The sequence below is a fragment of the Echinops telfairi genome, unplaced genomic scaffold (assembly GCF_000313985.2).
Source record: "Echinops telfairi isolate 266 unplaced genomic scaffold, ASM31398v2 ScPeMD7_9;HRSCAF=40, whole genome shotgun sequence".
NCBI lineage: Eukaryota > Metazoa > Chordata > Mammalia > Afrosoricida > Tenrecidae > Echinops > Echinops telfairi.
In genome coordinates this window covers 44,038,051-44,053,478 of record NW_022103906.1, presented here as the reverse complement: position 1 = coordinate 44,053,478, position 15,428 = coordinate 44,038,051, and the positions used below count along the sequence as shown (strand labels likewise).

General features: G+C 41.2%; 1 protein-coding gene across 1 annotated transcript; it reads left to right on the top strand.

The window, feature by feature from the left end:
• Nucleotides 1-5,375: 5,375 nt before the first annotated feature.
• LEPROTL1 (leptin receptor overlapping transcript like 1) lies at nucleotides 5,376-14,278 on the top strand. The gene is made up of 4 exons (XM_004696192.2): nucleotides 5,376-5,388; nucleotides 7,103-7,178; nucleotides 10,840-11,026; nucleotides 12,549-14,278. Exons 1-4 carry the CDS (start codon nucleotides 5,376-5,378, stop codon nucleotides 12,663-12,665), a joined length of 393 nt encoding a protein of 130 aa, XP_004696249.2. The 3' UTR covers nucleotides 12,666-14,278.
• The last annotated feature ends 1,150 nt before the right edge of the window (nucleotides 14,279-15,428 follow it).

The window sequence follows — 15,428 nt, the reverse complement described above, 5'->3', positions numbered from 1 at the left end:
CTAGTAGTGAAACCCCACCCGCAGAGTCCCACGTAGCATTTCCTAGACTTTAAGTCTAGACGGGAGCAGCCAGCCTTCTTTCCCCCCATGTTGGGTTTATCATAACATCAGCCTTGCATCGAACCCACAGCACCACCAGGCTCCCTGCTTCTTCACAGCACGGCCAGGAAAGCTGGACTGTAGCGCTTTGAAAACAGCGTGCCTGAACACAGTTACAGCAGAACGAAGGCTAGTTGCCTGTTTCCCCGTTCTTCCCGATGTCTTGGGGGTGCAAGCTTCTAATGTGGAGCCCTCTCAGGAAAATAGCTTTGTAATTGCTTTCTCCCAACCTAAATTCATTGCTCACCAGGAGTGGATTCCAACTCTTACCGACCCTGCTGAGCAGATAGAACTGCCAACGTCGGTACATTTTAATCATATGAAAGTGCCTCAGAGTTGCACTCACCACTCTGGGTTTGCATATGATTTTTCTGGTGGTTATGATTGCTTATCGGGCATCCATTTTTTCTCACTGCCTGTTGGCCTAGCACGGGGGTCCTCAAACTTTTTAAACGGGGCCAGTTCACTGTCCCTCAGACCCATTGGAGGGCTAGACTGTAGTTTTAAAAAAAAACTATGAACAAATTCCTATGCACACTGCACATATCTTTTGAAGTAAAAAACAAAACGGCAAAAACACCCGGCGGGCCAGATAAATGTCCTCGGCGGGCCACATGTGGCCCACTGGCCGTAGTTTGAGGAACCCTGGCCTAGCATCTATATTGCTATCATGAGAGTCCATGGATTTTTCTTGCTGTGTTTGACTCAAGGACAGCTCATGCTTACTCATTAATGCTATGTAAATTTGTCCCTATTTCAAAAGATTGAACCAACCCCTACTTGTAACAAATTCTTCATCCCTGACATTTTCACTGCTGCCTGTGCAACTTGTCAATCATTGAAAAGGCTCAGAGCAACTGGTGGCATCAGTGACCAATCTCTTGGTTAGTAGTCGACCACTTTAACCACTGTGCCACCACAGCGCCCCTCGTGTCCGGAAGGGAGGCTAAATAAGAACCAACTGACCTACAGATTCCTTTGAAAGACACGGAAGAATTGATCCCATAACCGGCAGACTGCCTGTATGTTGAGTTTTCTGTGTACGCCCAGGTTAGGGAACAAGTCCTTTGTCCTGCTCCAATTTGTTTTCTTGGTACCATAGTGGGTTATGGGTTGGGCCACTAACTACAAGATTCGAAATCACCAGCTACTCTGCAAGGAAAAAGGAGGCTTTTTACTCCTGTAAAGATTTTTTTTTTAATTATTTGATTGGGGGCTCATACAATTCTTATCATAATCCTTACTCCTGTAAAGATTTATAGTTACCAAAACCCAAAGAGGCAGTTCTACTTTTACCTGTAGATCTCTTTAAGTTGAAATTAACTTGGTGGCAGTGAGTTGTTTTGGGGTGATAGGTGACTGGTTTGAGTAATGTTTTCCCCTTTGTAATCACAGAACCCCCCACGTCTTGTCTCTAGAGGTAGTCATGCTATTCCATTGCTAGCCTAGAGGCTTTGGGAGTAGAAACCCGATTCATCTTCCAAGTGTTGCGTCACTCAATTAGTGTTTAAATTCTTGCCACATTGATGTGTCATTAAGAGAACAATTTATATACAAATGATGAAATTTATAAAACGCCATCCTAGTTGCAAATTTGGGTTATACTTTTGAGCCATTTACTTAGCTTCATTGTCTTTTATCGTACCCAATATTATTAAGAGATGAGATACTGCATGAGATTGTTTTTGACACCTGATACCTCATTTTAGTTTCTGTATTTTTTAAAATGAAATCATCCTTCATTAACCTTTTAAGAGTGTACTCAGATATTTTTGATGACTGAGGACATGAGTATCATAATACCAGGCTTTTAAAATTCTGATCTAAGATGATTTGCCTCTTACTGAGATTTCTGTGTCTTTTGAGAATGTCCTGCTTGATTTAAAAAATATTTTTTTCATGTCCTCCCGCCTGTCAGAGGGCAGTTTTCCCTGGGATCCAGCTCTCCTTTTCAGGCCCAGAGGATTTTCTAGGCGTTCCTTTTCCCACAGGGCATTATCAATCAGGCCTTTCTCCTGAACACACCGTGAGAGAGAGAGAGAGTGTGTGTGTGTGTTTGTGTGTGTGTGTGTGTGTGTGTGTGTGTGTGTGTGTACATACAGCACTCGACTATTGCACTACCAGGGCACCTTATTTCAACCCAGGAAACACTTTTGTGTCACAGAAACAGGGAACAGTGATCAGTTCTGGGAAGGAAACCCTGGCTTTTCATTTACCTTTGCGTTTATCATTGCATGAATTTACCTTTGTAGTAAAATATAAATAAGCGTAGATGATTCTTTAAAATAATATTTTATACTGTTTGGGTTCACACACAATTTTTCACAAACATGAATAACCTCTGAAGAAGAGCCTGAAGGTTATCTTAATGCAGAGTTTTCGTATGTGGCCTTTGTGACGTTTATTTTGTCTCTTTAGTAACCTCTGCTATTTCCAAGAGTCTAAGCTATGTGTATGTATTTAGAGTCTTCTGAATAAGTGCGATGTTATACATAGTGTTGTTAGTGAAAAACTTAGCTTGACAGCTCAACTTCAAAAAATGGGGATGAATTTTTACTTCTTTAGTGAATAACGTTTAGCATTCAAAGAATGCTTTTCATTTTAGATCTACTCCAACATTTTCATTTTATAGAAGAATGGAGACGTCATAAAGTATCATTGGCTAGCCATAATGCTGTCATTAAGAGCTCCACTGCTAATCAAGAGGTTGGTAGTTCAAACCCACCAGCCACTCCATGAAAGGAAAGACATGGCGGTCTCCTGCCCTAAAGATCACAGCCTAGGAAACCTTATTGAGCAACTTTACTTTGGGGGAAGTCAGTGGAGATTGACTTGATAGTTCACAATAACACTGGGGGGGGTGCAGAGAGAGAGAGAGGTTGGGGTGCGTGTGTGTGTGTGTGTGTCTGTCTGTCTGTCACACAGGTTCTTGCTGTTGAGTGGAAAGAGGTGGGCCATGAATGTTAACAACAGAAAAATGCGCTCTCTGCTCTCCTGGAGTAGGCAATTTAGAAGGGAAGACAAATACAAATCAACATAAAATTGTAGCTGTAATAGCTGAGCAAAAAGGACCTTTGCCCATGCATGTCCCTCTACTTGCAGTGCTTATCCCTAGCTGGCATGTAGCTTACACCCTCATTTCATATGCTCAGGTGCCACCTCAACCAGGAAGCCTCCCCCTGCCACTGTGTCTGAAAAAGCACTCCTATCCCTCTACCCTGCTTGATTTTTTTCCCCGTGGCACTTGACAGTTGCTTACTTTTATCATTATTTTACTCTCCCACGATAGCACAAGCTTTGATTGTTTTCATTGCTCTGAGCCTAGTCTCCAGAATAGCACATGGCCCACATGAGGTGCTCAGTCGCCATTCATTGAATGAGAGAGTACATAAATATAGGAAAAATTGGTCTAGTGTGGAGAATTGGGAAAACTTCACTGAGGGATTGAGCTCCGAATTGAAGGCACAAAGGGTGCTCACTTGGAGGAAAGGAGCGGCACAAGAGAGCAAGCCTCATGATTGTCAGCGGCCGTCTCCTTGACTACCATATCCCGGCACTCGGTACACACTTGGCTCTCAGTCAGTATCTCCTGAATGCACAAAAAAGTATCTGAGGTAAAAGGTCCAAGGTCTGCACAGCCATGTGGGTGAGGGACCCAGCTGACTTCCAGGAAACAGAGCAGACAACAGAGGAATATGTGTCGAGACTAGATCAGAGGGCCCCCTTTGAAGTAGGTAAAATAAATGATAACGTCAGCATTTTCTCAGATTGTGTTACATTTCCTTTGTATTCTTGGTTGTGCCCCTTTCTGCCTTTGAAAATATACGGGCATTAAGGACTTAGGAAATGTGTTTAGAATTGTCATGACTACATCAGGTCATGAAATCCAAATAATGCCAAGCCACAGCATCAGTGGATGCAGGTCTTTGACCATAACCATTTTAAATCTAAGAAGTATACAGTAGACTCTGACAGAATTTAACCCCTTTCCTGTTCATTTTAGTTTTTAAGAGTTTAGCTTTTGTCTTAGTAACTTTAAGACAACCAGAATTATTCTGCTAGTCACTGTTTATATAGAACTTAAATTGGTAACCTATTTCTTTGCTTTAATCCTAAACCATTCACTATCGCAGTTCTAGAAAGTTATTTCTGCCCACTAACATAATGAAAGTACTTTATAAAATGTAATGTAATGCATTGTATGGGTATATAGACACACATATGAGGGTAAGTCAAGAAGTATTGCTACAAAATCATAGAAACCTGTACGAAACAAAAATACCAAAATGTGAAGACATTGTTTCTCATTATATCCTCTATCTAGGTCTATACACACTGCTGAAGGTGGTGTTTCCACCTCTAACCTTTCCACAAAGGGTTCTGTGCTCTTTGATTTAGGCCAATGGCAGCTTAGGCATCCCTGAGGAACTTAAATTGTGTTCATTTTCAGTATTCTTTGAGTTTGAAGCCAAAAAGAAGTCCGAAAGGGCAGGATCAGGGCTGTGGCACGAGTGGGGTATTTATTGAGATTTCCAAACAGTTCTCATAGGGCAGCCCTCATTACTCTTGGAGAATGAACAGGTCTATTGTCATAATGGAAAAAATTTCTCAGTGCAACTTTCCTAGCCTTTTTCTCACCATTGAAGTTTTCGACTAAAACTTAAAACTTTTTCATAATAAGCCTCCACGTTTGCCCTCTGTAGAAAATATTTCAAGGCTACCCCTCTGCCCCCTTGCAGCAACATGACAGATTCTGATCTGTTGTTGGGTAGGAGTTTGAACTTGAAAGAGCTGATCAGGAAGTTTCCCCGGGCACCAGCCTCCATGCTCAGGGCAAACCGCTCAGTCGAGTGGGAGATCAAACTGTGTGGAGCCACAGCTCATGGGTTACGGCTCACGGTGCGACTGTACTTGCCTAGACTCCTCATATGTACAGTGCCCAGAGTGCTGTGTCATCACTGGAAAAATTGACGTTACAGTGCAGGCACCTTATACCCCAGGAGGGTGATTGACAATGATTAAGTTTCCTGTTTTGATGGGATTTTCCCCCCTGCATTTAGTTTGCTTGTTTTTGTTTGTATCTTGTGTGCTAGTTGATTTGTTGGTGGTGTTGATCTCATGGGGTTTTGAATTTGTCAAAATACGACTACCAAAACAAACCTGAGTCATTCATATACCAGGGACAAGCAGATGGATTATGGGCCCCCACTGAACTCTAGCCCCAATCCAAGAACAGTTCTCATCACATGGCCCTGCTTGATAGTCACCTTCATGAAATGGTCACTGAAGGTAAGGGTGCGACAGCAAAGTGTGGTGAAGAAAGCAGATGGTGCTAAGTTGTCGATTGGAATAACGTCCGGGGTCTTAAAGCTTGCATTCAAACAAGCAGCCGTCTAAGCAAGGAGTCTACTAAGTCCACATGGAAGAAGCACACCAGCTGGTGTGATCCAAAGACAATAACAAAAATCAAATATGACAAAGGGAAAAATATCAACTCCTAAATTTTGAACACCCAATTTGTAGAAAGCTGTGAAGGACAGTGGGAGTCCAAACCCCATCTTCAGAGCCCGCTAGTCTGATTAAGCATCTCACAGATCCCACAAGATTCTTCTAGATGCAAGTATTTCTTGCTTGCTCCATGACAAAAATTTCTTCCCTGGCCTTTTAAATATTCATGGTGGTCTTTTCCATCTTACTCATTATTTGTGTTTTTATCTCTATTATTATTTCATCCTTACCACTTTATTTTTTTCTATTTTTTACTGTTTCTGTTGGGTTTCCAGTTTTTGAAGCACAGGAGGAGTAAAGGCATAGAGATAACCGATGCAAGGGTTTATAGGGGAAGGTGGGGGCAGAGTGAGTGGATTAGGGAAGCAAACAATGTATGTGGGAGGCGGGAGGCAGCACTCTCCAGAACTGATAGTGACTACACAACTCATTTTAAAAGCAATTTAACCGTCGGGGATGGAGGGAGTGGGGAGAAATAAGATGTTCTAAAATTGATTGTGGTAATGGTTGCTTGTTATGATTAAACTATTGAATTGTGTGATATGTGGATTAAGTGCCAATAGAACTGTTAAAAAAAAAAAGATACCTCTCTGGAATCTCAAGGCACAGTTGCCATAACCACTCCACCTTGAATTAGCCACTGTTTTGATTGGGCCTTTCTGTGTGTAGGAAGGCACTCTAAGTTTAATAGTGAGAGAGCATTTCTACAGCCCTCTTGATCACAGAGACAGGTTCACACCCTTTCTGTTAGGAAGTGACCTGGAACCCTAACAACAATATGTTTTGACTTCCCCTCTTATAAAAACTTAGACCTGTATTTCACCCTAAGAAATTGTATTGCATTTCATTTATTTGTGATACTGCCTTAAAATGATGATACTACAGATTGTACCCCCTAGCCTATAAGTTTTCTAATGTATAAAGATTAAAGGAGGAAATACAGCTAGTTTTGCAAACTATTTAAAAATCCATAACAAAATGAATTGATTTAAAATTAACAACCAATAAACATGGATACTTTTTTCAAATGTGTTTTATAGATACGGGAGATGGGGTATGTTTGCCAGAAGCAAGGGCTGCTCAGGAGAGGCTTTTCCATTGAGTGAGGCCAATAAGACCGAGTTGCTCCGCAGTCTGTGAAACTGTAGTGGCCTGTGCCGCAAATACGCCACCGTGCCTGTGCCTGTGAGCGAAGGCATTGATCTCAGGGGCTGCCGTGCTGCCTGAAAGAGAGCTAATAACGGAAATGTGGCGTGCTAGGTCAGGGCTTTAAAAGGAAGTAAAATAGCACGCTATTTAACCTTGAGGATGCCTTAAGACTTATTCTAAGACTAAATAACATACTTTCTAAGTTAACTCATTTTTATGACAGTTAGATTTTTTTGTTTGGGATTTTGTTTCTGTATTATAGGCATTGTTCTAGCTATAAGTATTCAAACTAGAACTTAATTCCACTAACTGATATTTCCATTTGACTTGTTAATTTGCTTTGCAGCTTTGATTAGTTTGTCCTTTGGAGGTGCAATTGGGCTGATGTTTTTGATGCTTGGATGTGCCCTTCCGATATACAAGTATGTAAAAATCTTGTCTTTTTGAGTGTTTAAAAGTGAAAATATTCTACTTCTAAAGCTTTAAAAAAATTATACTACTGTTAAGCATTGCAGAAAAAATGTTCATTTGCCATGCATAAACCCAAAGTTCAATATGTAAATTTTGTTAGTAAAGATTCAGGATACCAGAATGTAGACTTTTGAACTCTTACCTGCTCCTTGACGTCTGCTGCGTCTATAATGTCAAAATAACAACATTCTAACCCATAGGTTCCCAAACTTATTTGGCCTACTGCCTCCTTTTCAGAAAAACAATTACTCAGCACCCCCTGGCAACGAAAAACGTTAGTGCCATAGGCCATTATCCAGATTAAAGTATAGGTATCTGTTTTTTCAGCCTTATTTTTGGAAAACTAAATAGGTATCACCTGTTTTGGAAAACTGCTGTAGTCCTCAGTTTCATACAGTTGGGAGTCCTTTAGTGGGACAAGCAATTAACAAGTTCAGTTAGTAGCAAAAATGTTGGAGGTGTGTGCCTACCCAGAGACCCCTCAGAAGACAAGCCTGGCAGTCCACTGAGAAATCAGCCACAAGAAACCCACTATAATTCTGTTGTAACATGTAGGTTGCCATGAGTCAGTTTTGACTCAACAGCAGTTGGTTTTATTTATGAAATTAAGCACATGAAAATTTAAACCTTTACATTAAAGGATGCCATCAGCAAAGTTATAATACATCAAAATCATGTAAACCATTAACTTGGCCTAGCATATGCTTTGTATAGAAATCTCAAGTCAAATTCAACATAAGCATCATTTGCTTTTCCCCATCTCTATTCAGTTCTTAGGACCAAAGCACACTTCTTTCTATGACCTTAACCACCTGGAGCAAGGTCAGCTCTCACAAGTTAAATGGACACCATCCTTCGGACGCCCAAGTCAGCTCAACATTTTACATGCCAGCTGCAAACCAGGGAATACCCAGCGTGCCTTTTGCATCCAGCCTGCTGCCTACAAATTCAGAGTAGTCCAACTATTTTAAAATTCCAGCCAAAAACTCAGGGCCTCCTCAGAATCCCTCACTTCTCACAGATTTGAGAGTTCCCTTACTCTCTCAGCAGGCTATCCATAGGCTCAGAGGTTTCCCAGATCCTCTTACGTAGGACCTGGCTCTCCCTACTCATTTGCTGACCTGAAAAGAAAAAAGCAAACACAACTCGGTCTTTCTAGTCAATTCTGATTCATAGCAACCTTATAGGACAGAGCAGAACTGCCCTGTGGGTGTCTGAGACTGTAGCGATGGGAGTAGGAAACCCGTTTTTCTCCTACAGAACCCGGGCAGTTTCGAGCTGCAAGCCTTGTGGATCACAGCCCAACTTCGTAACCAGCACGCCACCAGGGTCCTTTGCTGGAATGACTCACAGAAATTACACTTATGATTATAGCTTTGTAAGACCAAACTTGGATAACAGTTGGAGAGAGACATGTTTGGAAGGTTTTCCAGTTACCCTCCTACATGCATGGATGACTTTCACCAACCAGGAAGCCCGTGGAGCTTCCGTGTCCAGACCTTTGGTGGGGATCCCATGATGTGATGTAAACTCCAGCTCTTGTCTCCTCAGACTAATCAGTATCACGTGGCGATCACAAGATATCGTTCAGCCTGGCCTGCCTCCACCCCAGAGCCATCCCCTCACCTCCCCCAACTTGGTAGTTAGGTAGAGTCCTTATCACTCTCAGTGCCTTTGAGTCAGTGCTTGCCCATAGCAACCCAGTAGGGAAGCGGACTGTGCATTTCTGAGACTCAGTCTTCACTGGCGTAGAAAGCCCGTCTTTATCCCAAGGAGTTGCTGGTGGTTTTGAACTGCAGAGCTGTGGCTAGGAGCCCACTGCATCAGCACTACACCATCAGGGCTTTCTGTTGTGTTTTGGTTTTTTAAGAGGTTATTTTTCGGCAGCTGAGGACGAAGACCAAATTCTTAGGGTGGTGTTAATGTAAACCCCACAAGATAGATAAAGTTTTTTAAATTAACAAGAAACAAACTATTTTAGAAATATGAACAAATATAAAAACACTGAAAATTGCTAGTAAATTAGTGAAATCTGTAGGCCAAGATAAAAACATGTGGGCAAACAGGCTTTGTCACGTACTGTGGGTCAGAGTACAAATAGGTACAAATATTTGGGAGGCCAGTGGCCTGTAGCTCTCAAAACATAAACTCTTTAATCTAGCCCTTAGAATGTCTCATAAACATATACTTGTAGATGTTCGCAAAGATAGGTCTGCAGGGAGACACTTGGGAGTTGGCAGCCTGGTTTAGAAGAGGCCTCCCTTGAGAGAGGAAGCGGGAGGCAATCTAACTGCGCATCAGAGAAAAGTGGTTAAGTCATGAAGCATCTATCCTTGTACTTGCTAGGCAGTCTTTAAAAGGAGGAGGGAGAGCTGTAAGTATTGATAAGTACACGTGCTCGGTATATATCGTCACACGGAGAGGAGAGAGAGGGACGACACAAGAAGTTCAATAGGGGAGCGAAAGAAAGCTGGAGAGATGGGGGGAGCTTTTTGTTTTCACTTTCGTATTTGATTTTTTTTTTCTTTTAGCTTATAGAGTATTTGGAATTCATGTCATAATATTTAGGGAAAATATAAACATGAACATTTACTTAATAAGCCATGAAGTGTAAATAAATCTTTACTCTGATGTAGGAGCCTTGGGGGTGTAGCAGGTTATTTGTTGGGCTGCTGATCCCAAGGTCAGAGTTGAACCTGTCCTTAGAGAAAGAGAAGGCTGCCTGCTCCCTTAGAGGTTGACAGCCTTAACACCTACCCGGGCTGGCCTGTGGGGTCACGGAGTCAGAACTGGCTCCCTGGCAGTGATGAGTGATTTTCAGTTTTGTTTTGTTTTGGTGTGGCTAGTGTGATGTATATTTTCTTTTACAGCAGTTTTAAAGGCCATCTATTGCTTGCTAACTTTTTATCTTGAAATAATTTAAACTTTAAGAAGTTGCAAAAACAGTACAAGAAGTCACCTGAACCGTTCAGTGTTCTCCACTGCTATCACTGGGTGTTATCAGAACCAGGAAATGACATTGGCACAATACAGTGAACTGGATTACAGACTCGTATGACTTCTGAGTGAAGATCTCCAGATAGGACTGTATTTTTTTGCTTTGTTAGTTAGTTTTTCCAAATAGGACGTTCGATTGGTCTTCCATCTCTTGGTCTCAGTATTTGGGAATCCCTGCTGACCTAAGGAAGATGTGTGTGCATGGCAGGTTGAGGTTGTTTGAGCTGCTCGTCAGGATATGTATATGTATTTTTATATACTAGCATTAGAAATCAGGCATGACTCGTGAACTTTTAAGAATTACTACTTTAATTGCCTCATTCTCCTTATGCCTCTTTATGATTTAAAATGATGTTTTAGGCTTGATTGCAATTGTTCTAAAGCATTATATATTAATATGAGGAAAATATATTGAATTTTAATAGATTCTAAGGATACCATAATTCAAAATGTTACTTCCCTTTTCATTGTTCATGTTATAGCTTGTTTTTAATCCTTTTCATGTTTTGTGCCTTGCAGTATTCCCTTGTGTCTTATTTTAAGATAAGCACATTTGCAATTAGAAAAATAGTGTGAATAGCAAAAAACTACATTAACTTCTTTGTCTTTTTCTAGCCAATACTGGCCGCTCTTTGTTCTGTTTTTTTACATCCTTTCACCAATTCCATCCTGCATAGCAAGAAGATTAGTAGATGATACAGATGCAATGAGCAATGCTTGTAAGGAACTTGCCATATTTCTTACGACAGGCATTGTCGTCTCAGCTTTTGGACTCCCTGTTGTTTTTGCCAGAGCACACCTGGTAAGTGACACACTTCTGGTGCTTCCTTCTATTAGTGATTTTATATTAGACTCTCTTAAATTTTTCCCCAACAAAAACTTTTTGTTAAATAGCTTAAAAAAGACACAAGACTAGTATCAGACTTACGGGCTTGGACGGGACTGGGTTGGGATGCTTTCTCAATGTTCAATTCCTCTTGTATATAAATCTCTTTCTTATAAAAAAAAAAGACACAAGAGACATATGACTGGAGGACAGAGCAGAAAATCAAACTGTAGTTGTTAACCGATTAAAATGCTATTAGAGCGCATGGCCCGGGTCTACAGCAACAGATGGCTGGCTCGTGCTGTGTTCTCAGACTCAGTGTCAGCTGACGTAGTGCTGAATAACCAGAGGCCTGTCTTGGCCAGTTTAAAACGTGGGAGTTTTCTTTTTGTGCTGGTAGCACTAAAACCTCCAGACTTTTCTGTAAGAAGTGTGTCAAACACCAGCGCCACGAGCGACCCACAGTACAAGCAAGGCAAAGATCTCGGTATGTCCTGGGAGAGTGACGGTGTGACAGAAGCAGAGTGGCTCTGGCGGGCAGACTCAGCCTGTTTCCAGAGGAAGCTGAAACGACCAGAAGATGGTGTTGCACCCAACTGCATATCTAAGGCGTGTTGGCGAGTTAGAGAGGCAAGGGTTTGACCGGGGAGGAGGTGAGAGCAAGGGCCAGGTGATCCAGTTCTAAGTGTCGTGTTTTACTGACAAGACAACGAAATGTTGTGTCACATTAAAAGGTCAAACTAAAACCCGGGAGACTGGGGAGATTGTGTGTCCTCCGCAGGCGGGCAAGTCCTAGGGAAGAGGCTGAGCGGCGTACACTCAGAACCCCCCTAGGCTCACCTGCAGATTCACTCCTCCATCTCTGTCTGGGAGCCGGAGGACAAGGCACGAGCACCCTTCCATGTGGAGAGGGGATAGCTCCCCTGGCTTCTGAACAGAGTGTACATCTCTGTTATTTTCATCTCTGATGAAAATCGACTTTAGAAAGAATTGTAGCTTCACTAAGGAAAGTTAGGGAAAACTTCTTTATAAATAGAAACGTGGAATTCTGTGCTGCCTCCTGTGATTCCAGAAGTTAAGCCTGCTTTTGAATACCTCCACTACGTTTTGTCTCTTTAAAGCAGTGGTTCTCAACCTCCCTAATGCCGTGACCCTTTCAGTTCCTCATGTTGTGGTGACCCCCAACCATAAAATTATTTTGTTGCTACTTCATCACTGTCATTTTGCTAATGTTATGAATCGGGCAACCCCTGTGAAAGGGTCATTCAACACCCCCCCCAATGGGGTCGTGACCCCCAGGTTGAGAACCGCTGCTTTAAAGGAGCCAAGCATATACAAAACCCCACTCAGTACAATTAAACATTCATATTATGCGTTGTTATGACAAATCATATTTGTTCGAGTTCATGATTATCATACAGCTAGAATCTGGATTTGCTTTCCACTGTCTCTGTTTCGATACGCTCTGTTAACTGAGCGTTTCTATCTATTGCTGTAGATCGAGTGGGGAGCGTGTGCACTTGTTCTCACAGGAAACACAGTCATCTTCGCGACCATACTAGGCTTTTTCTTGGTCTTCGGAAGCAATGATGACTTCAGCTGGCAGCAGTGGTGAAGAGGAATTGCTGGACTCTCAAAAGATGCACTCTGTCATGTGTTGCCGTCCACGCAAAGGAGATGGGGCAGTGTGCTGAGTAGAAGAGCAAGTCCTGGGAGTGTTTGAGGTGCTCCACTTTCACTGTCAGTCTAAGCAGACTATTGTCACTGAGACCTGCTGAAGGATTAAAAGCATTTTTATTTTTTTGTCATTTGGAAAAGTTTGACTGATTTCACACTTATCTACAGTGCTTTTTTGTGATGTCCTGCTGGATTTAAATATTTATGTCTTTCCTGTTCAGTTTTTGTTTTGTTTTTTTTAATTCAATCTACAATGTTAAACATTTTTTAAGAATGTAATAACCATTATCATTGGTTAAAATTTCAGAATCCTGTTGGCTGTGTTAATGGGTTCGAGTACATCTTTTAAAATTATTTAACCTCCATTATTATAAAAAGTTGCAAAAATAAGTTTTCAGTCAGTCAGGGTGAAATCACTCCCAACTTTATGCAAACACAGAGACTGTTGGCAAATCTTACAGAATAAATACTAAGTGCAAATATTAGTTGCATTTATACCTCAGAGGGGCAAAGTATTGATGCCCATGCCCTCAATAAGGGTTGAAGGTTTTACTAATAAATAGCAGGTGTTTTGTGAATTGAAATTATTTTATAGAACTGCTACAAAGGAGTGTTTTCCTTAATTGTTAAAGGGTTTATTGTTCAACTTGTAAGCGTGTGAAAACTGGTTTTTGAGATACGGTTTTTGTTTCTTGTAGTTAAAAGTAGAAAGCAAGTGAATTGCATTGTGGGAAGAAACCATTGAAATTCCATTTTTTGAATCCTGTTTGTATTTATAAGTGAACTCTTCTCTTTTTTTCCTATCAGCCTTTCATGTTTTACCATTGGTAGAATGGACATACATGGAACTACTGATGAGGGAAAGTTGTATGTTTGCACCAAGAAATCCTTTTCCTGATTCCGCCTTTTAACTTATTTTATACATTACAGATATTAAGGAAAATAACTTCTCAAATACAGGTTAATAACACAAAACTAGAAGTGTTTAACTTACCTGGACAATAATTGCTATGCCATACATTCAGAGTGCCCCGAGCCCCCGCAAGGCCTTGCCATGGCTAACAAGAGATTTGTTAGTCTTGCAGATGCTTTATACATTAACAATTTAAGGTTTAGACCATGATAATTGTAGTTGTCCTTCTCTAAGGTTATATCATATGTAATTTAAGAATATTTAGGACAAGTTTCCTGTGCATCTCTCAACTATTTTGATTTTCCTCATGATAGGCTAGCTGTTTCTTTTAAAAGGCATTTATTGTGTGAATTAATGCAAAGTAGCCAAACTCAGCTGTATAACAGCTTGAGACACACACTTGACCAAAAATTCCCCAGTGCCCAGTCCTGCTCACATTGTAGGCGTTCCTTGCATCTCACGGTTCCCAGGGCTTTCCAGGGCGGGTTGTGACAATGTTCAGTCGGTCTGACAGTATTTTGTTAAGGGCGTGCGTTTGTATGCTTATTCACTGTCCTTAAAAACTGTTTTGCCTGTAGACAAAATCAAATAATCATGAGAGCTATCTTCTGTTTTATAAAGTTTATTGCTCAAGAAAACGGGAACATATTTTGGATTTGTTCAGCTTTTTACTAAAGATGCCTCAAGCCACAAATTTCATTGCCTAACACAGGTTGTTGCTTTTAGCTGTGAGACAGAAAGCAAGATGAAATACTAGCATGTGGCTGTACCATGTACACATTAGATGGAAGATGGTTGTTACAGTGTTCTCCATAAGTTCCCAAACTTATTTGAACTCCCATCCCCTTTTCAGAAAAAAAGTTACTCAGTGCCTGCCTGGCAATTAAAACCTTTTGTATTGTAACCCATAATCCAGGATAAAGTATAGGTATCTGCTTTTGCAGGCCCCCCACCCCCACCTCTGGATCACTCCAGTACCCCCAGAGGGCAGTATCATCGACTTTGGGAAGCCCACTGTTCTAGACTGTAATGACCCTCCAGGAAAAGGAGAATTCAGGTACCCATGAATTAGACAGCTCTGGATGCAATTGGAAACTCTGTGCCTGTGGCCTAATTGATGTGCAGGAAGTAGATTCTCTGTTCCTCTCCCACGTTCTGTCCTAGGGTGTCAGTGCAGTGCACTGCTACTGTTGATTCACTTTGCCATGCCCTTTTTTCTAACAGCTGCATATTCTCAGTATACTCGCCGCACTGACAGCATTGTGTCTTGGATCGCGCACACTAGCTGGACCTAGCGCTGTCTCTGATCTTCAGGCTAGTTACTTGGAGTGTGAATTTTCCATAGGATATGCACTGATAACAGCATTGCCACTCTACTATGGAAAGAAACCTTCTGATGATGAAACAATAAAGATTTTAAATATCTGTTTTAGTTGTGGGTGTTTTTGCAATGAAACGAAATTGCACACTTCCACTTCTGAGGTGCATGCACCTTTTCTAATATGAAGAATAGGACGTTTAGCTACACTATTAGACTTTCAGAGGTTTCACTGCCTTAGTGGAAATTGAAACTGTGGTAGCATCCTACCATCAAGCCCTCTGATTTTTGAAGCGTAGTAAAAAGACTGGTAATCTGAAGAAGTAATACTTTAATGTAGCCTTTTGCAAAAACAGTTACTGGTTGTTAAATTTTCAGAACTGTATGATCATGGTATAAGATCATTTGGAGTATTTTTTTTGATATATCGCAAAGCTAAAGCTAAAAATATTCTGTGTGGTACACAATAT

What these genes read in the sequence shown, in the direction of transcription:
- LEPROTL1 (XM_004696192.2), top strand. An exon ending in TGTGCCCTTCCGATATACAA is followed by an intron (nt 7,179 to 10,839) that starts GTATGTAAAAAT and finishes GTCTTTTTCTAG; the next exon opens with CCAATACTGGCCGCTCTTTG. An exon ending in TTTTTGCCAGAGCACACCTG is followed by an intron (nt 11,027 to 12,548) that starts GTAAGTGACACA and finishes CTATTGCTGTAG; the next exon opens with ATCGAGTGGGGAGCGTGTGC.